The 19775-nt window shown below is 41.4% G+C and overlaps 1 protein-coding gene across 1 annotated transcript in view; it reads right to left on the bottom strand.

Annotated features, from left to right (window-relative positions):
• snap25a (synaptosome associated protein 25a) overlaps window positions 1-19775 on the bottom strand; it is a 45268-nt gene that overhangs the window by 8197 nt on the left and 17296 nt on the right. The window contains exons 2-5 of the mRNA XM_084082497.1: window positions 15122-15268; window positions 10865-10906; window positions 5753-5801; window positions 1577-1694 (exon numbers count right to left, since the gene is read on the bottom strand). Coding sequence (XP_083938623.1) covers window positions 1577-1694; window positions 5753-5801; window positions 10865-10906; window positions 15122-15193 — 281 coding nt within the window. The 5' untranslated portion in view covers window positions 15194-15268. The remainder of the gene's footprint in view (window positions 1-1576; window positions 1695-5752; window positions 5802-10864; window positions 10907-15121; window positions 15269-19775) is intronic.

Raw genomic sequence — 19775 nt, 5'->3', positions numbered from 1 at the left:
GCTTGGGTCTACTTGATGTTAAGCGGCGTGGTAGTAGTGGTAAGTAGTAGAAGGTCATGCATGAGTGAGGAGAAGTGTCAAAACCGCGTCGGGCTTCCCAGAGGCATTTTAGGACCAAGATCATCGGATTTTATTGGTAGCCGATGCATTAAAAGAGCACTTCACCAGTTGAGCTCAACTCAATTTTGGTCGCAGCCTTTGGCAAAATGTATGAAAATTATTATTTTCACAGATATTTGAATTGAATTCTTTACTTCAATCCTGTGAATTAAATCACAGTATGTGTATCAAATTTGGTATTTAGTTGACAGTAGCTGTCCATTCAGACTTTTTTTCTGTTTAAATTAGCAGTGCTTAATATTAGGCTCTAATAACATTGAAATCAAATAGTTTTCTGGAAAACCGTTTATATTATGGGGAATATGTACATATTTTATGCATAATACAGTGAATCATCATTATTGTTTTGGTGAAGTGCTCCTTTAAAATGATGTGTGCCAAGATGCATTTGGAAACCCAGTCCGGCTATTAAACCAAGTTCTAAGTTCTAACTATCATTTTGGATATGCGCTACAGTGGTATCCACTATCCACTGACGAAGCACGTCCACTTTACTTTTCTTCATTAATGTTGGATGTTTTTTTTTATTATTTTATAATTCCTCTCACAAAACAGTACTGCAGTAGCGCAGCAGAGATATGGGACTTCCATGATGGCTACACATGTATGCAGATGATTCCCATTGTGTGTGAATAGGTGTTAGTTCAAGAGAACATGGCACATATAAAAGGACACTTGACAGAAGAGCACCCAAAGAGGCACTTTGATGAAAAGCCGTGGCTGAGTGTAGCAGATCTTAGGTTGAGCGAACGTTTGGTGCTCGTTTTGCACAGGTCTAGTTAGTTTCTGCCTGAGTAAAGGCAAGGTCAATTGAAATGGCATGTCTGAGTTAAATGTTTTTGTATGTTATATGAGCACATTAATCAGCGTTCCACTTTTGAAGCATCCATGCACTTTTCATAAGCCAGACATTTAATGATGGCTCTGAGCAGTGGACTGCGCTGTGACATGGAGCCGCGGATTAAGGATTGTCTGGAGGCCGGTCCAATGCAGCAAATCAAAATGAAGACCTGGGGCCGCTGGCACTCAGACATTTTGTATATTTGTGTGTCTGTGTGCCCACATTAATCTATGTATGTGTTTGTATATATTGTCTGAGCGTGTGGAGGCATTTTGGTTGGATAAACTGACAGTGAGTGAGTATGTGAGCGAACGTGTGTGTGTGTGTGTGTGTGTGTGTGTGTGTGTGTGTGTGTGTGTGTGTGTGTGTGTGTGTGTGTGTGTGTGTGTGTGTGTGTGTGTGTGTGTGTGTGTGTGTGTGTGTGTGTGCGCGCACAGGTGTGCGTGTGAGCGAGAGCAGATCATAGCACCCAGGAGTCAGTAGGTTGGAGGCGGAGTTAGAGCTGAAGCAGTTGATTTTTGGCTGATGCCCACTATGCTGTCACTTCTACCTCATTTTCAGTGTTTTCTGTTTGTTGTTAAATGGCAGGCAGGCGGGCAGGCAAGCAGCACCTACTTGTTACATGGACAGGAGCAAAGACCACAGAATTTCCCTAGATCGTTCAAATTCTTTTCTGCATCCTTCATGTCCTTATTGATTTGGTCCATTCCCTCCTCGATGCGCTCCAGTTGCTCTGATTAAACACAAGTCATTTATCCCCCATAGAATGAAGCACGAGAAAAAGGAGAAGGCGGGAAAGAGGAGAGGGAAAGGAGAGAGAAAAAGAGAAGACAAAGGGAGAGAAGACAACAACTTCAGACACTGTGACGAAAGAAAGTACGAACAAAACTATAACAAAAAAAAAAAAGAGGAAAAACTGGACGCCACCACATATTGAAAGAACCTTCCGGGCATATTGTCAGTACCTACTTGTTACACGGACATATGAAAAGCCCACAGCATTTCCCTAAATCTTTTAAATTTTTCTCGGCTTCCTTCATGTCTTGGTTGATATGGTTCATGCCATCTTCAACACGATCGAGTTGCTCTGGTTAAGACAAAGGAATGACAGTAGTGGACAGAAATATATGAGTTATGAAGAATATTGTAGCAACTGCAGCTGTTTGTCTGCGTGTGAGATGGTGTGTATTGGCCCTATAGTAGCGTGCGTGCGTGCACATGGGGAAGGGAGAAGGGTTCCTATAACTGAACTAAAATAAATTTCCATCAAGTGCAGGCATTGATTTGTTGTGACTGAATACAATTGTGTGCACTCTCTGGATCTTTAGGCCTGAGAATGGTATAAAGCAAAACATTTAACTGTGACAATGATTGTGTCATTTGTCAATATCCTCAGTGATGTCAGCTTATAGAAATCTTTCACTGGTGACATTTATGGATTTCACTCATGTCTCTCCTTGTGACATATTCTGGGCATCCAAGGCATTGAGAAGCAATCACTGAATTCTGTCATGTGAAAAAAAAAATATATATATAAATAATCCTTTATTAGAAATAGTTTGTCATTCTGTTAGCAATATGGAAAACTGACTTTTGCCCTCGAGTTATGCACAATTTCTCAACTGTGCTTTGATCTACGATCTTATTAGTTTGGCTATTGAGGCATCTAATGTCAGAAGGATTTAGCACTTTTAGAATAACTTTAGGCAAAAGAAAAGAATGTCAGCTTTGATGATGGGTCTCTAAAGTTTAATTAAAACAAACACAAAAAGAACACGCTGTTCACCAGTGTTCAAACTCCATTAAGTGTTAACTCTATATAATAATTAGGTCTTTGATCCAAACCACTAAATAGGACTATAGTGTTGAGAACGGCAGATGAACTTGTAGGTGCTGTGGGTCAAGGTTATTGACACGGTAAATGTTCCTTGTTTGAGTCAAGAGAGTCTGTCCGTTTCTTGTGGTGGATTGGTGGAAAGGTAAACCAATGCTATATTGTATGATGCACAGGGATTTCACTCTTGTATTGTTGAAGAGTGTTGTGCAAGAGCAGTGTGAAAGGTGAGGAACAGTAATATATGGAGCAGATTCAAAAACTAGTCCATTGACAGTGTCAGATTTGTACAATTCCCGGCAAGCATGCATGCATTTAATCTATTTAACTAAGAAATTATCTTTGTTCAGAATCAACAACATTATACAAGAAGTAGCTAAAGTGAGATTAGCATAATTGAGACTTATTCAAAAAGTAAAAATGCACTTGGTCTGTAAGGTATATTTTCTCAGATGCTTCCATTATTTCATTTGAAGTTTCTACTCTTGTAGGGTTATATTGACAAAGGCCAATAAACCAGGACCATAGTTAGCTCAGCTTAATGACACCTTCAATTGACTTTTGGGTGCTGATCCTATAGAAGTACTGTTGCACTGGGGGACAGGGATTAGGAATAGATGAATGACTGGAGGATTGGGAGATGGGGGGGGGGTATATAAGTTTTGCCCCTCCAGGGGGAAGTCAGTGTTGGTGTACAGTAATTAACAGAAGGTCTTTTGCCTCACGGGATGGTTGGACGGTTTTATGGTCTCTCGAGCCAATTGGACAGCTGGGTTAGAGCTGAAGACAGCCGACTGTGAGGCAATCACATCATCAGTCTGTCTCAACACAAACGGTGCCAACTGCAGCACAGACTTCAGAGGTAAACTGCCATAGAACATATTTGCATAAGATAGTATATTATCTTCTTACATTTTAACAGTGTCCAATATTTTTAAACCAGTTTAGTGTGTGTATGAAGGTTTAATATAGTGCAACTAATGCACAATATTATTGATATGGTACAGTGCATGGACCACATTTTCTGCATAACAATTATGTGTTAGTTTTGTAATACAATCAGAGGTCAAAATTGACAGACTGCATTGAACCAGGGATTGTACAAAAGTAACTGATGGATTGATAGAGAAGTGAGTGAGTATTTTGTCGTCACCAGCTACGTCGATCGTTTGTTTTTACCTCTCTTTTCCATCGTTATACGCATGGCACGTCAATCAGGTGGTGGTGGCCTATCTAGCTGTTCTCAGACCTGTTATGGCCATTAAAACTATCAGAGACAGCCACAGCAGAATTTAAGGCCGGATTAAGACTTTGAACAGGTTATACTATGGACACACGTCTTGCTAAGATTTTTTGTACAGAATTTCAAAAAGTGCTGAACTGGGACTTTGAGAAAAAACTTGTCCAGGTCAAATTTGAATTTCAAAAAGTGCTGAACTGGGACTTTGAGAAAAAACTTGTCCAGGTCAAATTTTGGAGACCACATTGCTGCCTCTTACGGTATCTACAACTAAGATGTCTTGGGTTAAAAAGAGAAAAAATCCAATTGGCCTAGAATCCAATGTTTCTTAGCAGCTATGAAGCATGTCTGCTGCGCCAAAATGGCTGCAACTAAAAAGTAAGAAGTCAAAACTCTTTTAATCAAAGAGCCTGGAGTGGCACAAAAGGATCTGAGATCAGAATAGAAGTCACCTGACCACTTGCTAGGGTGACCACCTTCAAACAGGTCCATTGAGGGACAGATGAACCCGTTTCGCGGGTTCACCTCCCGCGCGTGCGGATTTTTTTTGCGGTTCTGGGCGGATTGGGTTCGTTTTTTTCCAGTTTTTGGTTTCTTTGTTAGGGTTAGGTTAGGGTTATGCTTTTTTTTTTTCATATCTTTGATTTTCGGGACATTGCTCTGCTTGCGCGGGACAGAGGGTCCAATTTCGGGACTGTCCCGCGAATTTCGGGACGGGTGGTCACCCTACCACTTGCTGCCAAAGGGACAAACAAGTTTAACCCAACCAGGGTATGGAGAAGAAATATATTTGATCGTGATGAGGTTTGGCACTGGGAGTGCATGGGTGGTGCGAGCCTGTAAATACTTTTGGCACTTCCATGTGTCAAGATTTTATTTTCTTTGGCACAAAAAGCAAAACCTGTGCAAATCAAGAAATAATAATTAAAAAAAAGCTGCAAGTCAGAGAAAAAGAAAATTAGGCAAAGTACAAATTTGAATGTTAGCAAAAGGGGAAATAAAGTTTAAGATAAATAATTAAATGTGTTTGTACGAGAGTAGAAAGGCAATAAAAAAAAAGCATCTTTATTGTGAGGTGAATTGGCGTCCGTGACCAAAGGAAAAAACAAATAAACCATATATTAAATAAAAGCCAAATGGGCAGTTATTACCCAAATGCAGAAGTCAGGAAACATGACTTAGTTTGGAAATGCACTCAAATGAACACAGGCAATTGCACATGAAACAATCAAACCATTCAAAAATGTATCTTCTCTCCACCAAAGCTATCCAAACACTAAACTCTGCCTCTGTACGCCTTACATGTGAATGTCACCAGAACCATAAATTAAAATAGTCGACTAATCGATCGAGGGAGTCTGAGTCGACTGCCAATCCCTCAGCCGAATCATGAAAAAAAAAATGGAATGATCCTCTATTGCATAACTGTTTTTGCATGATTCGACTGAGTGATTGGCAGTCGAATCAGACTGATTAGAGAGCCAATCTCTCTCTTTTTTCCCCCCCCGACTACCAGTCGACTATAGGCAACATTTGGCCAATCAGATTCGACTATATAAAATCTTAGTCCCGGACTAAGAACTGGCCAAGAACCATTATTATAATATTCAAAAAGTATGTAGCTACATTATTGATACCCTGCAACTTATCTATGACTTAAACTCATTGTCATTTTGCTTTAGGTCAAACTTCCCATCTCCCCCTCTGGAAGACTTACCTCCCTGCTCGTCCAGCATAACCAGTGTCCTGATGCCAGCATCTTTGCTCTGAAAGCCAGATAGAGAGGAGAAGGTGGGGGAGGAGAAAAAAAAGAGGAGCCATCAATAAAGAGAATGGCGACAACTGACAGAATCAGTCAGTGGCTTTGGTAAGAAATGTGTCAACTTCAGCCTAATACCGCCTTATCTCTCCCCTTGTTCACTGAGCAAATCCGATAGGGGTACTTGTGGGTTAAGTGCAAGGGAACTTTGATGGCAGTGAGATTGTTATCAAGGAGAGAGGTGGTCCTTAGACACTTTCCACAGGGATTATGGCCATTGTAATCATTGTAAACCTCTTATAAGGTGACATAAGGTGGCAGTTCACATAATGTCTTGTTTGAGCAACACTTTCTGTAAAACGGTTAACATTTCCACATGTCATCTCCAACGTGTATTAAATAATAACATTTGTAAATCATAGCATGATCCTCTGAGTATCCCACATTGATTACAGTATACTGGCTCTACAGTCCAACCCAATCCATTCATCCCCGATCCCTGAAATCCATTTTTATCATTTCCCTTTAGTGCTTAACATGATGAAGGAACAAATGAGACTATCTCCCTCCCCTGGCTAGAGGTTGAGGGCTGGTATTGATTATAAGGTCAAAGGTCATTTGACCACTAAGCCTAAATGCAAGCAACATGGAAAATGGCCACTGCATGGGGTTAACGCAGTATTAACGCTGACACCAAAAGTAAAATTAAAATTAAAACCTCGCCATCGGATCACATTGTACAAATGGCACAATAACGTCCCAATAAGAAACTATCCCCTTTTATCTCTTCAGTCCGCTTAACATTTGACTCAAGACAACACAACACAACACAAGACTCAAGACTTACTCAGCATTTGTTAGACTTCTATTGTGTTACGCAATTTTTTCTTATTTTTGTAAAATGTAAAAACAGCCAACTGCTGTCGGTGTGTGAATGGGTGAATGTTAAACGCTTTGGGTAGAGGCACTATAGAAAGGCAGACCATTTATTTGAAGACATAGTATACAGTAATCTGTTTTAAGAACCAATTCCCTGGGCAAGGTTTAAAATACATTTGGTGACTCTGTGTGAGTGGGTTCAGTGGGTTCAGCTCTGGCCTGGAGGCACTCGGGTTGTGTGTTGTTCAAGCCCATTTACTCAAAGCCCATGTCCCAGGGGAAAGATTAAAACACTCTTAGCCCATTCAATCTGGGAACGCATCTCTGTCATTTTAGATTTCTTTGGCTATTCATAAATAGCAAGCTCATAGTGCGGCACCCAGTGCCGCGCTATGAGCTTGTAGATCTACTACAGTATTTTTGAAAAATCGCGCAAATCTTTGAATATATATTCAACAAAGGTCTTCTACATCATTATATATTTAGAAGACTTCTAAATCATTTTCATGCTAATAGACAGACAAATAGAATGCGGTGGAAACATAATCTCCGGCAGAGGTGAAAATAATCCTTATTACTTGTATGTTATATACCAGCTCAGTGGTCTTTCTTGTGGTTAGAGTGTCCGCCCTGAGATTGGGAGGTCGGGGGTTCAATCCCCAGCCGAGTCACACCAAAGACTATTAAAAAAATGGGATCCAATGCCTTTCTGCTTGGTACTCAGCATGAAGGGTTGGATTGGGTGTGAGTCCCTGTGACATACTAGTGTCATGTCCAGGGGGTGTACAGTACTCTCTGTACGGTACTTGCACATCATGGCTGGTGTACGTACTGTACCACAGCAACAGGAGATAAGCTCCTGAACTATGGACCACATGAGGCTACTTATTACATTATGTGGTTAAAAATAAACCATAATAGTGGCCCGGACCGCTGGCCTTGCGGTCCGGGCACCTAGGCTCATAAGTAGCCTGACACCGCGGGTTCGAGTTCCGTTCCCGACGGTCTTTGCTGCATGTCTCTCCCCATCTCTCTCCCCCAGTTTCCTGTCCATCTCTACTACAAACTATAAATAAAGGCAGAAAAATATCTTTCAAAAAATAAAAATAAACCATAATGTCCTCAAGCACATTGTGTCATAAAAAAAACACCATCAAATATTGTGTCTGAGAAAGATATGGCACCAGGCCCGGCTAGATAGGCATAAGATTAGACTGTACACACACACACGAGTCAGTGCATAGTCTGCACATGAGCTTACACACACGCACACATGCGCAAGCACACGCACACACACACACGTGTCATTACCTCTGCATCCTCAGCACTTTGAGAGCCAAAGGAGGAAGAGAGAGGAGCAACAAGGAGTCTCTAGTGTGTAAATTATTCGCCTCGTTCCAACAGGAATCCCCGAGTACTTCCAAATCTCTCCCTGGGGGAACCTCCCAGTAACAATCAAACCGCCATCCCATGCAGGACCAGTGATGCAGGGCGTCACACTTATTCAAATCAGATGGATGCTTTGGTATTCCTGACTTTACGAGGTACAGGAGCTGGGTAGAGGCTTTGCAGCTTGTGTCTGTTTATCTCAGAGGTTAGTTTTAACTTCATGAACCCTAGCATCCCTATTCTGGGGCATTTCAAAATATTTGAAATAGCAGGTCTACCTGATATTTTCATCAAAGAGATTTGGTGTAGAGGGAAAACAGGAGTGGACCTCTATACCAAAGTGAGAAGTATAGAGCCCAGAGAGACCCCGGTCAACAAAGTATAGTGATTATGGCCCATACTTTGCTGTATGACTGTGTCGCTCGACACAGAAGTGTTAACGGGACTCAATGGAGTATACTGTATTAGTCCCTTAGAATGTGTTGTTATTTTATTAAGATCTTTGTTACTGATGTGTGCTGAGGGCTGGTGGGTGACCATTTAAATCATTTTCAGACAACAAAGGGCTTTAACAGCAGCACCGCTTGTACTGCATCCAGCAGCTTCCTTACATACGAGCATCCCTGCTGTTCCTGTTCACAGTAGGACAGTAGTCCAGTTTTTTTTGCAATATATAATATTCTGTGTAGTTCCTAATTAAGTAATCGTGTAACTTCCTATACAAATCTGGGTAAACACCTATCACCTACAGTGTCTGCCTAATGCCTATCAGTACATTTAGCCAGGCCCTTAATGTGAATACTTACTGTGAGACTTTTTCAAGTATGATATTACATTTATATTTATTTTGTCATTATTAAATACAACCCGAATTCTGATCAAAACTAAACCAGGTTCCGACCAATTAAGTCAAACGTCTCTCTCTCTCTCTCTCTCTCGCTCTCTCTCTCTCTCTCCTTCTTTATTCACACCATCCTCCATTTCCTCCTTCCTTCCACATTTCCACCTCCGCCCGACAATCCCCTCTTTGTCTCACCCAGAGGTGTTGTTATTCTCCTCTTCGTATTTTCCACCCCCTCTCTCTTTCTCTCGCTCACGTCTTTTCAAACCTATCGGTCCCATCGGTGTGGCAGTAAAACCGTCCTCCTCTCCCCCTGTCCCTTCCATCTGTGATCCCTTCCTGGCCTGTGGTATTGTAGTACCAGGGAGGTGCCGTGCAGTCAGACGATCAATATGACCTTGAGGCATGCACTGGGAGCTGGTTCGGCATGGCACGGCGTGGCTCGCCAGGGCGCGGCGCGGCACGGCACGGCACAGCTGCTTTCTTCCACATATTCTTGTTTCATTGATCCTCTTTGATTCTATCCTTACCTAGATCTGTTTATTTTTTCTTTGGTTTATTTGTAGTTCTGTTCTCTATTCTCTGTCTGTCTGACTGATTTCAACCTGAATGTGTCTGGTTCTCTCTGTATACCCCCCAACCACCACCACCTCTCTCTCTGTATTTCCTGTTATTCTCCACCCTGTCTCTTTCTACTTTCTGTGATTCTCTCCATTCTCTCTTTCTCTGTCTGTCTGTCTGTCTCTCTTTCTTTGCTTTCTATTTTCCTCTCTCCTTCTCTCTCTCCACCTAATATGCATTAACAGTCCAGTCAGGGACTGCTTGTATATTCCAGCTTGATTTCAGCACTCATGCCTCACCTGTCTTTATTTTGTATGACTACAGCATGCTAATGATGCTACTTTAAGCACTTATACTTCATACGTCGTAAGACAGTGAAAATAGCCGATCTACAAGCTCACAACGCATTGCATTGACATATGTTGTGAGCTTGTACTGTATGCTATTTTGTCTATTTTTTAGTTTTTCAAAGAACCTTTTTGAAAGAAGGTTTTTTCAAGCTTGTTACAGTAGCTTGAAAACCAATTCAAAAGGATAAGGGAAATCCTGTAATTATCATACACAATTATTATAATTCAAATTCAGAATTGACAAGGTAATCATCTTTCCTGTCCTGCTGCTTTGAGAGTAGCCCTGAAAATGTGATCATGTTTACTTCAAAAGATACCACGCATCAGACCTTCCATGTCTGCTTATTGTATTCATGTATTTACAACTTCTTACGGGTCTGTGCAGCAGAACTATGTATTCTAAAATAACAAGGGACTTGCATTGTTCTGTCAGTACCAGGCCAGCCTCAGTACTGTTCTGAACAGGAAGCAAATGTACAGCAGTGCCCTCGTATGTGTCATACATGTTTGTGCTCTGCTGCCCTCTGAAGCAGCTATTGTCTGGTTCTACGTTACATGGCTTTCTTTGTTGATAGTGGGGACATGAGAAACCTTAAATAGTGCACGTCACTGTACTATAATATAGTACAGTGACGTGCACTATTTAAGTATGGTAATGCATCTCATTACTGCCTCATTTCCATACTGTAACTCTTAAACAGATTGATGACTATACCTCAGTAAAAATGTTCTAGTGCCGTCTTAGGAAAAACAAAGATTACATGAATGTTTATCCCAAGTGTGTTATTAAATATGTATACACATTACAGAAGACTCAGTCTGTATATTATTATTATTATTATTATAATTATAAGAATAGTGCATATGCTATCCTTTTTATTTTCTCTAAGACGGTTATAAATGTGTATATTTAAGAAATATACCCACTAAAGTGGTGTGAAAGGGATATACTGCTGTGTTGTGGACCCATAAGGGTCCATTTGTATTTGACACTGTACAGATTTGACAGTGTAGACTAACATCACATAAAGTGTTATGGGGTTTTCTTACCTCTTCCACCAGTTGTAGCATACGGCGAGTGCTCTCCAGTGACTGTGGAGAAAGCAGACAAGATAACAGATGAGAACCAGTAGGACTTACACAGTTTACAGGACAAGTACACGATACAACACACCATTGTAGAAGTCAATTATTTTTTTAACACGCTTAGAGGAATTGTTTTGAAAACCATGTGATTTTAAGGGTGTGATAAGTAGAGAGTGTGTGTGTGTGTGTGTGTGTGTGTGTGTGTGTGTGTGTGTGTGTGTGTGTGTGTGTGTGTGTGTGTGTGTGTGTGTGTGTGTGTGTGTGTGTGTGTGTGTGTGTGTGCTTTTGTGGGTACCACATCTATGTGGACTCAGCTTGATGAGATTGAACAATCACTATCCCAAGGATCAACCAATGTTTATGGATATTAACTCAACATGAGCTCCTACAATCAAGTTGTTGTTGTCAGTTACAGTTTGTCTCCATGATTAGATATTTTATTTAATTTATTTTATACTGTATTATTATATTTGACCATAAGTTTTTTAATTATGAATTATTAAAGTCCATGTTCTTGCTGGGAATTGCCTAATTTATTAAATATTACTGTAAGATCTAAGATAATTGACTTCAAAGGTAAAGTGTTAGAACCTCTTTTGACTTTATATCGTTGCCTAACCAATAGCGCTACCATGAAATAATCACATTCGCGTAATAAACTATTTCATGGCTGGGAGCCTTTCTGTGTAGGTTAATGAATTGTGCACACTGGATTTTAACTGTGGCTGTGTGGTCAAAGGCAAAGGACAGTGGAGGAACTGACAGCCTGAATTATACTTGCCGTGCATCATGTCGCACACCGAAAATAGCCCATCTACAAGCTTATAATGTGTCACAGTGTGACATGTTGTAAGCTTGTAGATCGTCTATATTCCGTGTGCGACACCAGCACGCAACTAAGTATAAGAACTGGCATAAGATGTAGCACACAGCCTTTAAATCAATAATGGCAATAGATTCGGTTCAATCTCTCTTGTTCTCCACCTCCTATTCCTCCTCCTTGCCTCTTGTTTCCCTCATTCCTCTCCCACCGCACTTCTCTCCACCTCCCACTCCCTCTCATCATCTCATACACTGTTATTTATTTTATCCCTTGAAGCTGAGTGACCAGGCTTTCACCCCACTGACATTGCAGTTGCAGCTCGATGCACTTCCATCCCAGACGGCCTCTGTGACTTGCAGCGCGTTCCCTCGCTACGCTTTGTTCACCATTTCTGTTCATCTAATTCAGTACCGCACAAAAGAAACTGGTATTGTAATGCCGCCATTTTATGCCTGCCCCATGTTTGCATGTCTGCCAGCGTGCCGAGCACGCTTGTGTGTGTGTGTGTTTAATATTCTGCTCAGCTGTGTCAGTGTGAGTCATTATGTGATTCCAGAGGGTGTGAACTGATCTGCTCCTGGCTAGCAATGAGTCCGTCTGTCTGTCTGTATCTGTCTCTCGCTCTTTGTGTGTGTCTCTCTCTCTCTCTCTCTGTCTTTTTTTTTTACCCTTTCACCCTCTCAGACATACACATACATACATACTGTACATACAGTATTAAATATTGCAGTACAGTTATATAAGTTCAGATGCAGGTAGACTCTCTCTCCACCTAACACACGCATGCACGCATCCACACGAATGCACACGCATGCATGCATATACAGTACATGCACGCACACACACACACACACACACACACACACACACACACACACACACGCGCACGCACGCACTCACGCACGCACGCACGCACGCACGCGCACGCACCCACGCATGCTAGCTAATAGCCATAACTTTTATTCAGAGGCAGCAGCTATGTGATGATGTTGTATTTCATTGTTATGCAGGTCAGAATTGAATAGCTCAATGCTCATCATCCAAATAGACAAGAAATGGCAATTTTTGGGGTGTCACAGTCCTCTCCTCAACCCTTGGCTGTTTGTGTTAGTTTCTGGACTTTTAGTTCTCTTTGCTGTTTTTATTCCCTGGTTGGTTAAAGTGTTAGGCATGTTTACCCAATTGTTCACTTGTTAGTTTCTGTAACTTATTCAGTATGTTCTCTGTATTAGTCTTGTTATTCTGTTATTGTAGTTGTTTCCTGTCTGCCCTTGTTGTTGTCGCCTGTGTTGTCTCACCTGGCCCTGTGATTTGTTAACCCTAGTCACGTGTATCCTATCTGAAAGAGCTGTAACAATTAATGCTTTCCTCTTCTGTTAGGGAAATGTGTTTGTTATTATTATACTTTAGTTGAAATGTTCTGCGTCAGTCGTGTGACAACAGTAAGGTACTATACTATTCTTCTGTTGATAGAAATATTAAGTTAAAATGTTTTATATGCTCTGTAGTATTTCTGTGACTTATTTTATCCACATATCTTGTCAGTGTTTGCATCACTTTTGGGCTGCTTTATCACTTTATTTGATTTGTCACGGTGTTCTGGGATTGTATTATGAAAATGAAAATGATATGATTTGGGAAATGAAGTATAGACATTTGAGGTGTTAAATGTGGAGGATGTCACTGTCACATTTACTGTAGCTGTAGAAAAACACCAGCTAGTATTAGACATGCAGTCTCCGCCAGGCCGAAAGGCATGGAGAGATGTTTTGCACCCTGTCTGTCTGTCCGTCCGTCCGTCCGTCCGTCCTTCTGTCCGTGAACAGCTAATCTCCGGCACCGTTGGCCCGGTCGCTGCGAAACTGTGCACACACACTCCCTGGATGCCAATTCAGAACCTCTTCCCCAAATTTTTCACATGGGCCTGTTATAGCGCCACCAGGAGGCCGATTTGTGCAAAACCCATTTACTCCTACAGATTTTATCCAAACGTCATGCAATACAGAGTATCTCTATAGTCATGTGATCAACACAGATCTGTCCGATTTTCCATATTCCATCCTCATTGGCTGAGGTTGCCTTCCAAAGTTTGCAGGATTGGTCCGTTTTGAACTCAAATCATGAACGCAGCTTGAACTTTCCATGAAATTTCACACGCGCATTCCCACTAGGCCGAGGAAGAAATGCCACCCTTTTCACATTGGCCTGTTATAGCGCCACAAGCAGGTCTAATTTAGCAAAACTAATTTTTGAAACAAAATGCCTCAAATCATGAATGCAGTGTCCAATTGCCGTGAAAGGCCTAAGAAGAAATGGCACCCTTTTCACAGCGCCACCAGGAGGCCACAATAACGTACCTGACCTGGTGGAGACCTGTGCTCCGAGGAGCACATTTTCTAGTTGTACATACATTTAAAATGGAATATCAAGATGTTAAATATGGTTGCTGTCGGGCAGAAACCTTGTATCTCCATATTTCATATTTTTAATGTTCTTATTTCATAAATGAATGGCCTATTTTATTCTTCGACTGTCACACAAAAGTAAGGAAAATAGCTAACCTACAGTACAAGCTCACAACGTCTCTCATGGTCTCATCATGTTGTGAGCTTGTTTCCACCCGACGTTTCCACCTTACCCCCTGTCATTCTTTATCTGTAGCATTCTCTGTGATGTTCATGTGTTTGTTGCTTTTTGCACTGTACAGTGCAAAGGATGAGTATCCATGTCTGCATGCAGTTCATGTATGCACCTGTGTTTCTATTTATTAAGTACTGTATGTACAGTATGTATGTATAGTATATGCATGTATGTATGTATCTGTGCATCTGTGTGCGCGTGTGCATATTATCGCTGTCGAGCAGAAACCTCCGATCTCCATATTGACCCTTTTTTTTATCATAAATTATTAATGCCGTACATCATCGTACAAGAGTGTCACGCAAAAGTAGTGAAAATAGCGCCACTCTTGCATTGCGACTTGTTGTGAACACATAGATCTGCTATTGTTGCCCCCCCAAAAATGGGGGGCTTTAAGTCTGTGTGAGTTTCATGAATATTGAACCAATGAAAAGTATTAATAGATTTGTCTAAATAGTAACTAGATTGGATCCATTGGAGCATTATTTTTTAACAGTTTTGGACAGCAACAGTGTGTGTGTGTGTGTGTGTGTGTGTGTGTGTGTGTGTGTGTGTGTGTGTGTGTGTGTGTGTGTGTGTGTGTGTGTGTGTGTGTGTGTGTGTGTGTGTGTGTGTGTGTGTGTGTGTGTGTGTGTGTGTGCGTGCGTGCGTGCGTGCGTGCGTGCGTGCGTGCGTGTGTGTGTGCGCGCACACTTGCAACGTTTGCATGCCATCACAAAACACAGTAGTATCAGATCTAAAGAACATGATGTTCTCACCTCATCACCCAGCTGGTCGGCGCGTTGCTGCATATCCGACAGCTCATTGCGCATGTCCAAATCTTCTGTCATGGCTGCAGGATGTGGGGGGTGGAGCTGGTCTCCAACAGGGATGAGAAGAAGATCCTAGTGGGAATCCGGGGAGGACTGTAGGGGGAAGAACAAATATTTTTAGCGCACGCTGGCCACACAAATGGTGGGTGACATTCGCGATGTACTGGATATAGTCATGTCCAGTTTATTGTTACAAAGATATGTGTGAAAACCCCTTGTCAACACCCTGTCAACTGGTCGGAATGGGTAGGCTCAAAGTTAAAAATCCTCACACCAAACCAGAAGTTTTAAAGATATAGCCATGGTGTCATCAAAACCAGTCAGGTTCATCCCGCGGTCTACCTGTTAGGAGATATCATGTGTGCAAAGTTGTTATTTTGGCCTGAGGGTGCATGAGGGTGCCTGAGGAAAGCTCATGGGTTCACGCAAATGGTTAATGTTCATCCGTAATACAATTTACTGCATGTGCTCAGTAAATTGGATGGCAATCTGCACAGGATGTTGAGATATCGTGTGTGCAAGTGGCAACTTTGGCTAAAGGGTAGCACTAGAGACTAAGGCCATGTAGTGACCAAAATCAGCAGGGTTCATGCTCCGGGTAACATGAAGGTGCACAGCAAATTGCGTAGCAATCCAATGAGTACTTTTCAAGATATCGTGTTGGGGATCAAATGTAACAAAACAAAAACATACAGTATATACAGTATAAATAGTGATGCTGGCCCCTGGTGGGAACAATGCCCCAACCTTGGCATATTGTACTGTATGTACGCCAGGATCTGTCTACTTCTTCTGCCACTGCTCTCCACTGAGTTTCTGTGGAACCACAATGACATGCAACAAGGGTCACAAGCTGTGTTATAACCAGGGCAGGTTCTGGGCTGATCAGCGCCCTAGGCGAGATTCCTCTGGGCGGATTTTTACACTTTTTTTCCTGTTTTTGTTTATTTCGGTTTTAGGGTTAGGGTTATTTAATTATTATTTTTGCCTGATTTTACCGATTTATTATCAAAACATATAAAATTAATTACAATTTATATATATATATTTTTTTCCCCCCGACTTTTTTTTGCCGCCTCTCCAAACTGCCGCTCTAGGCGGCCACCTATGTCGCCTGTATGGACGCGCTGGCCCTGGTTATAACTCCCAATGAAAAAGATCCATCAGTGCTGTGAGCCACTACGGTGCAAGTTGGTTTGCTAATACAGTGGGGTGTAGGAATGCAATGTAGGTTTAGGAAGCTGCAGAAATGTCAGTGCTTATTTGTTTGAGAGTGAATGGAATATTCTGACGGTTGATGTTTGCAGTGGAATTCCAGTCTGAGGCTTTGATATTTTGGATACAATGATTAGCACTGGTATTTTTGCGCTGAGGACCAGTACATGATATATTTTAGATTAGTTTAGGATTAGTTGCAGTGTTATCTTGCAAAAAATTAAAAGAAACAAATTTAATATTTGCATACCACTCAAATTGAATGTATGCAACAAAGCTTGTATGTAATACGAAATATTTTAAGCCATATTTAAACCCACAACAATTTCCCACCACATGATACTGTATGCTGCATAGTTTCTGGCTATCACGCGATAAGAAACTAGACATAGTGCTCAGTAGAGCACAGACCTCCACCAAGGTGACAGTTTGTTGAAAGCGAGCGGAGCCCTTGGTCATTACTATTGAGGGTTGGTGAATTCTACTCACAGCAAAGGTGTCTACAGGGACACTGCAAGTAAAAAAAGTGAATATGAATACAAGAAAAACTGAGATGACTCATTTTGGAAGTGCTGTCAGCTTGCCTTCTGCTTTTATAATGGGAAGATTAGCAAGCAGCAGCACTCGCAGAGCTTGTTTGTGTGGGAGTGAATGGGGAGAGAGCAGGCGCTTGATGTTTGCAGAGGAATGCCAGTCTCACACGACCCAGACGAGTGACTGGGATTTTGGAGGCTTAGTGACAGAGACATAAACAGCCCGTTGGCCCTGTAGCCACAATCCTCCATTAAAGTAGCCATGTTTCACCTGTTTCAAACGAAAATGGGCCCTGCCCTCGCAGAAGGTATCCAACTGACATGCAAGAATTGAAGTTTATAGTCACAAGCTGTGATTACTATACAATATGTACATACAAGTTACAACACTGACACTGGACATCACTTCAAAGCTAACCGCCAGCTTTAACCACATGAACAGACAGAATCAGACCTCTGTCACATCTCAGAATTCTTATTTGACGTTTGATGTGACAGAAACTGTTCATCATGGTATCACCTTGGTGACAGAATGTGCTGTCGTGTTGATTTTCTGCTCATATCTAGAGACACGCAGCAACATATGCTGGCCACATCCTCAGTGCATATGTACAGGATATGAGGCCATTTAATTTTTGACTGCCAAGGCAATATGACCAGCATGTCATGGTTTGAATGGTAAATGCGTCCCTCGGTTGTGCATGTATGAAACCATCTGCCCTTCATTGACTCGTGGGACAGATTGTGTGTGTGTACACAGACATATAATGTGGGATACTAAAATTAAATGCAAATTCAGTAAGCCATGGCCTTGAAGCACCAGGACGGGCTTTAAAGATTTAAGGCCACATGAGGATTCCGAATTAATTTGGTGAAACTGTGTGAAGGTTGTGGCAGTTGCACGGGGTCATTCGAATTGTGTACAGTTGGAATCAGAACTTTGTTGTCAAATCACAGATTTACAGGTGTAAAGAAGTGTGTGGAATTATTGTATTATTATTATTATAAGAAACATCTAAGATATGTACATTTATACATATAACATAAATAAGTGGCAGGTATGTAAATGAGGTTACACCTAAGGTGCAAGTTAAAAAAGAAAGCAGCAGGTGCAATAAATGAGGTACCTCATAGTCTTGCTACTAGTGACATACTCCACATGAGGTATAAAAAAAAGAAAAACACAGAAAAACACATTGGTAGGTCCACACAGGAAGGTAGTCCACAAACTCCACATAAGGTAAAATCCACAGGTAAAATCCACGTGTGTAGTGTGTACAAACATGTCTGATACAAACACAAAGTTATCATACATATTCAAATCCTTAATTTACACACACTGGCATGACTGGAAATGGAACAAACTCCCTACTATGACATGCTGTCTTTCAGAGATGATGTATGATGGAACAACAGTGAAACCACAACAGTTCTTTTTGTTTCACTGGAACTTAACCACTTTCAACCCGGTGTCCTGATCAAAATGTCTTTATACAGGTCCAAAAATGTTCACAACACAACAGAGCACCACGCGATGTGAGTTTGTAGCTCGGCTATATTCGCTATTTGTTGCACAACAAAGTATATAGGGGAATAGGGCTTAAGTGGTTGAGAGACTGTTATGTTTATGCACAGCATGTATTCTGTCCCTGCAGCCCATACTGAGATATCTGTCTCTGATCTCTCTCTCTCTCTCTGTCCTCTTTCTCTCTCTATGCCCTCCATCTCATCTTTCTTTGCTCTTTCTCTCTCTTCTCGCTTATCTTTCAGTCCCTATTCCTCTCGCTCCCCTGCATCATTTCAAATTGGCGCGGCCATGTTGGGTTATATAAATCTTCCAGAGAACAGTGTTCTGACACAACGCAGTGTGTCCCTTTAATGTTAGAATCCAGTTGGATTCCAAACAAACTTCATAACGAGTTACTTAAGCAAGACAAAGCTCCCCTGTCCGTCCCCCCGTCCAATTACATAACCAAATGAGGCAATTAATGTTTAACACACAAAAAAAATCCCTTCTTCTTTCAAACATCTCATTTACATTTTAAGCATTTTGCATCTTAGCTACTCTAAAGACTGTCTGTATTTAAATCCTCCAGTTTAAGCTCTTAGAAGAGTTCATTGCCGGGTTATTCAACGCGCAACACACACACACACACACACACACACACACACACACACACACACACACACACACACACACACACACACACACACACACACACACACACACACACACACACACACACACACACACACACACACACACACACACACACACACACACAAATAAGGATGGAAAACGATTAAGATGACAATTAAGACTTATTACATAAGTGAATCAATCAGTGAATGTTTTAGAATTTTATGATTCTTTCATAACTTGATGGGGTTATGGTCAGAATTAATTTGTAATTTGGTTTAGAATTACAGTTAGTGTGGAGACCATATTTCTTGGTGAAACATTATACACCATGGTACAATATGTTTAACATTATGATTTGTGAGATTCATTCAACAGCACCAGGGCCGCAGTGTCTTAGGAGGTAGAGCGGTCACCTCCATCAAGTGTCCTTGGGTAACACACTGAACCCTAACTCAGTGGTTCCATTTCAGGCCGTGACCGTCAAAAATAATCATATTTATTTTGAACTGGGGACCCCCCCACCGGGTCCGCGGACAAATACATATCATTTTGGGTGGTCCTTGAAAGTTTGACAACCACTGGCAAAATAAACTGTTACGATTTAGAAGACGTTTCTAGAATCGATTTGTAGATTTGAGTTAAAAATGTTTGCTTTAAAAAACATATATATTCCAAGATTTGCACACATTTTCACGATTTTTGAGGAAAA

The sequence above is a fragment of the Gymnoscopelus microlampas genome (assembly GCF_963454915.1).
Source record: "Gymnoscopelus microlampas genome assembly, chromosome: 16".
Classification (NCBI taxonomy): Eukaryota; Metazoa; Chordata; class Actinopteri; order Myctophiformes; family Myctophidae; genus Gymnoscopelus; species Gymnoscopelus microlampas.
This window is presented reverse-complemented; position numbering and strand designations above follow the sequence as displayed.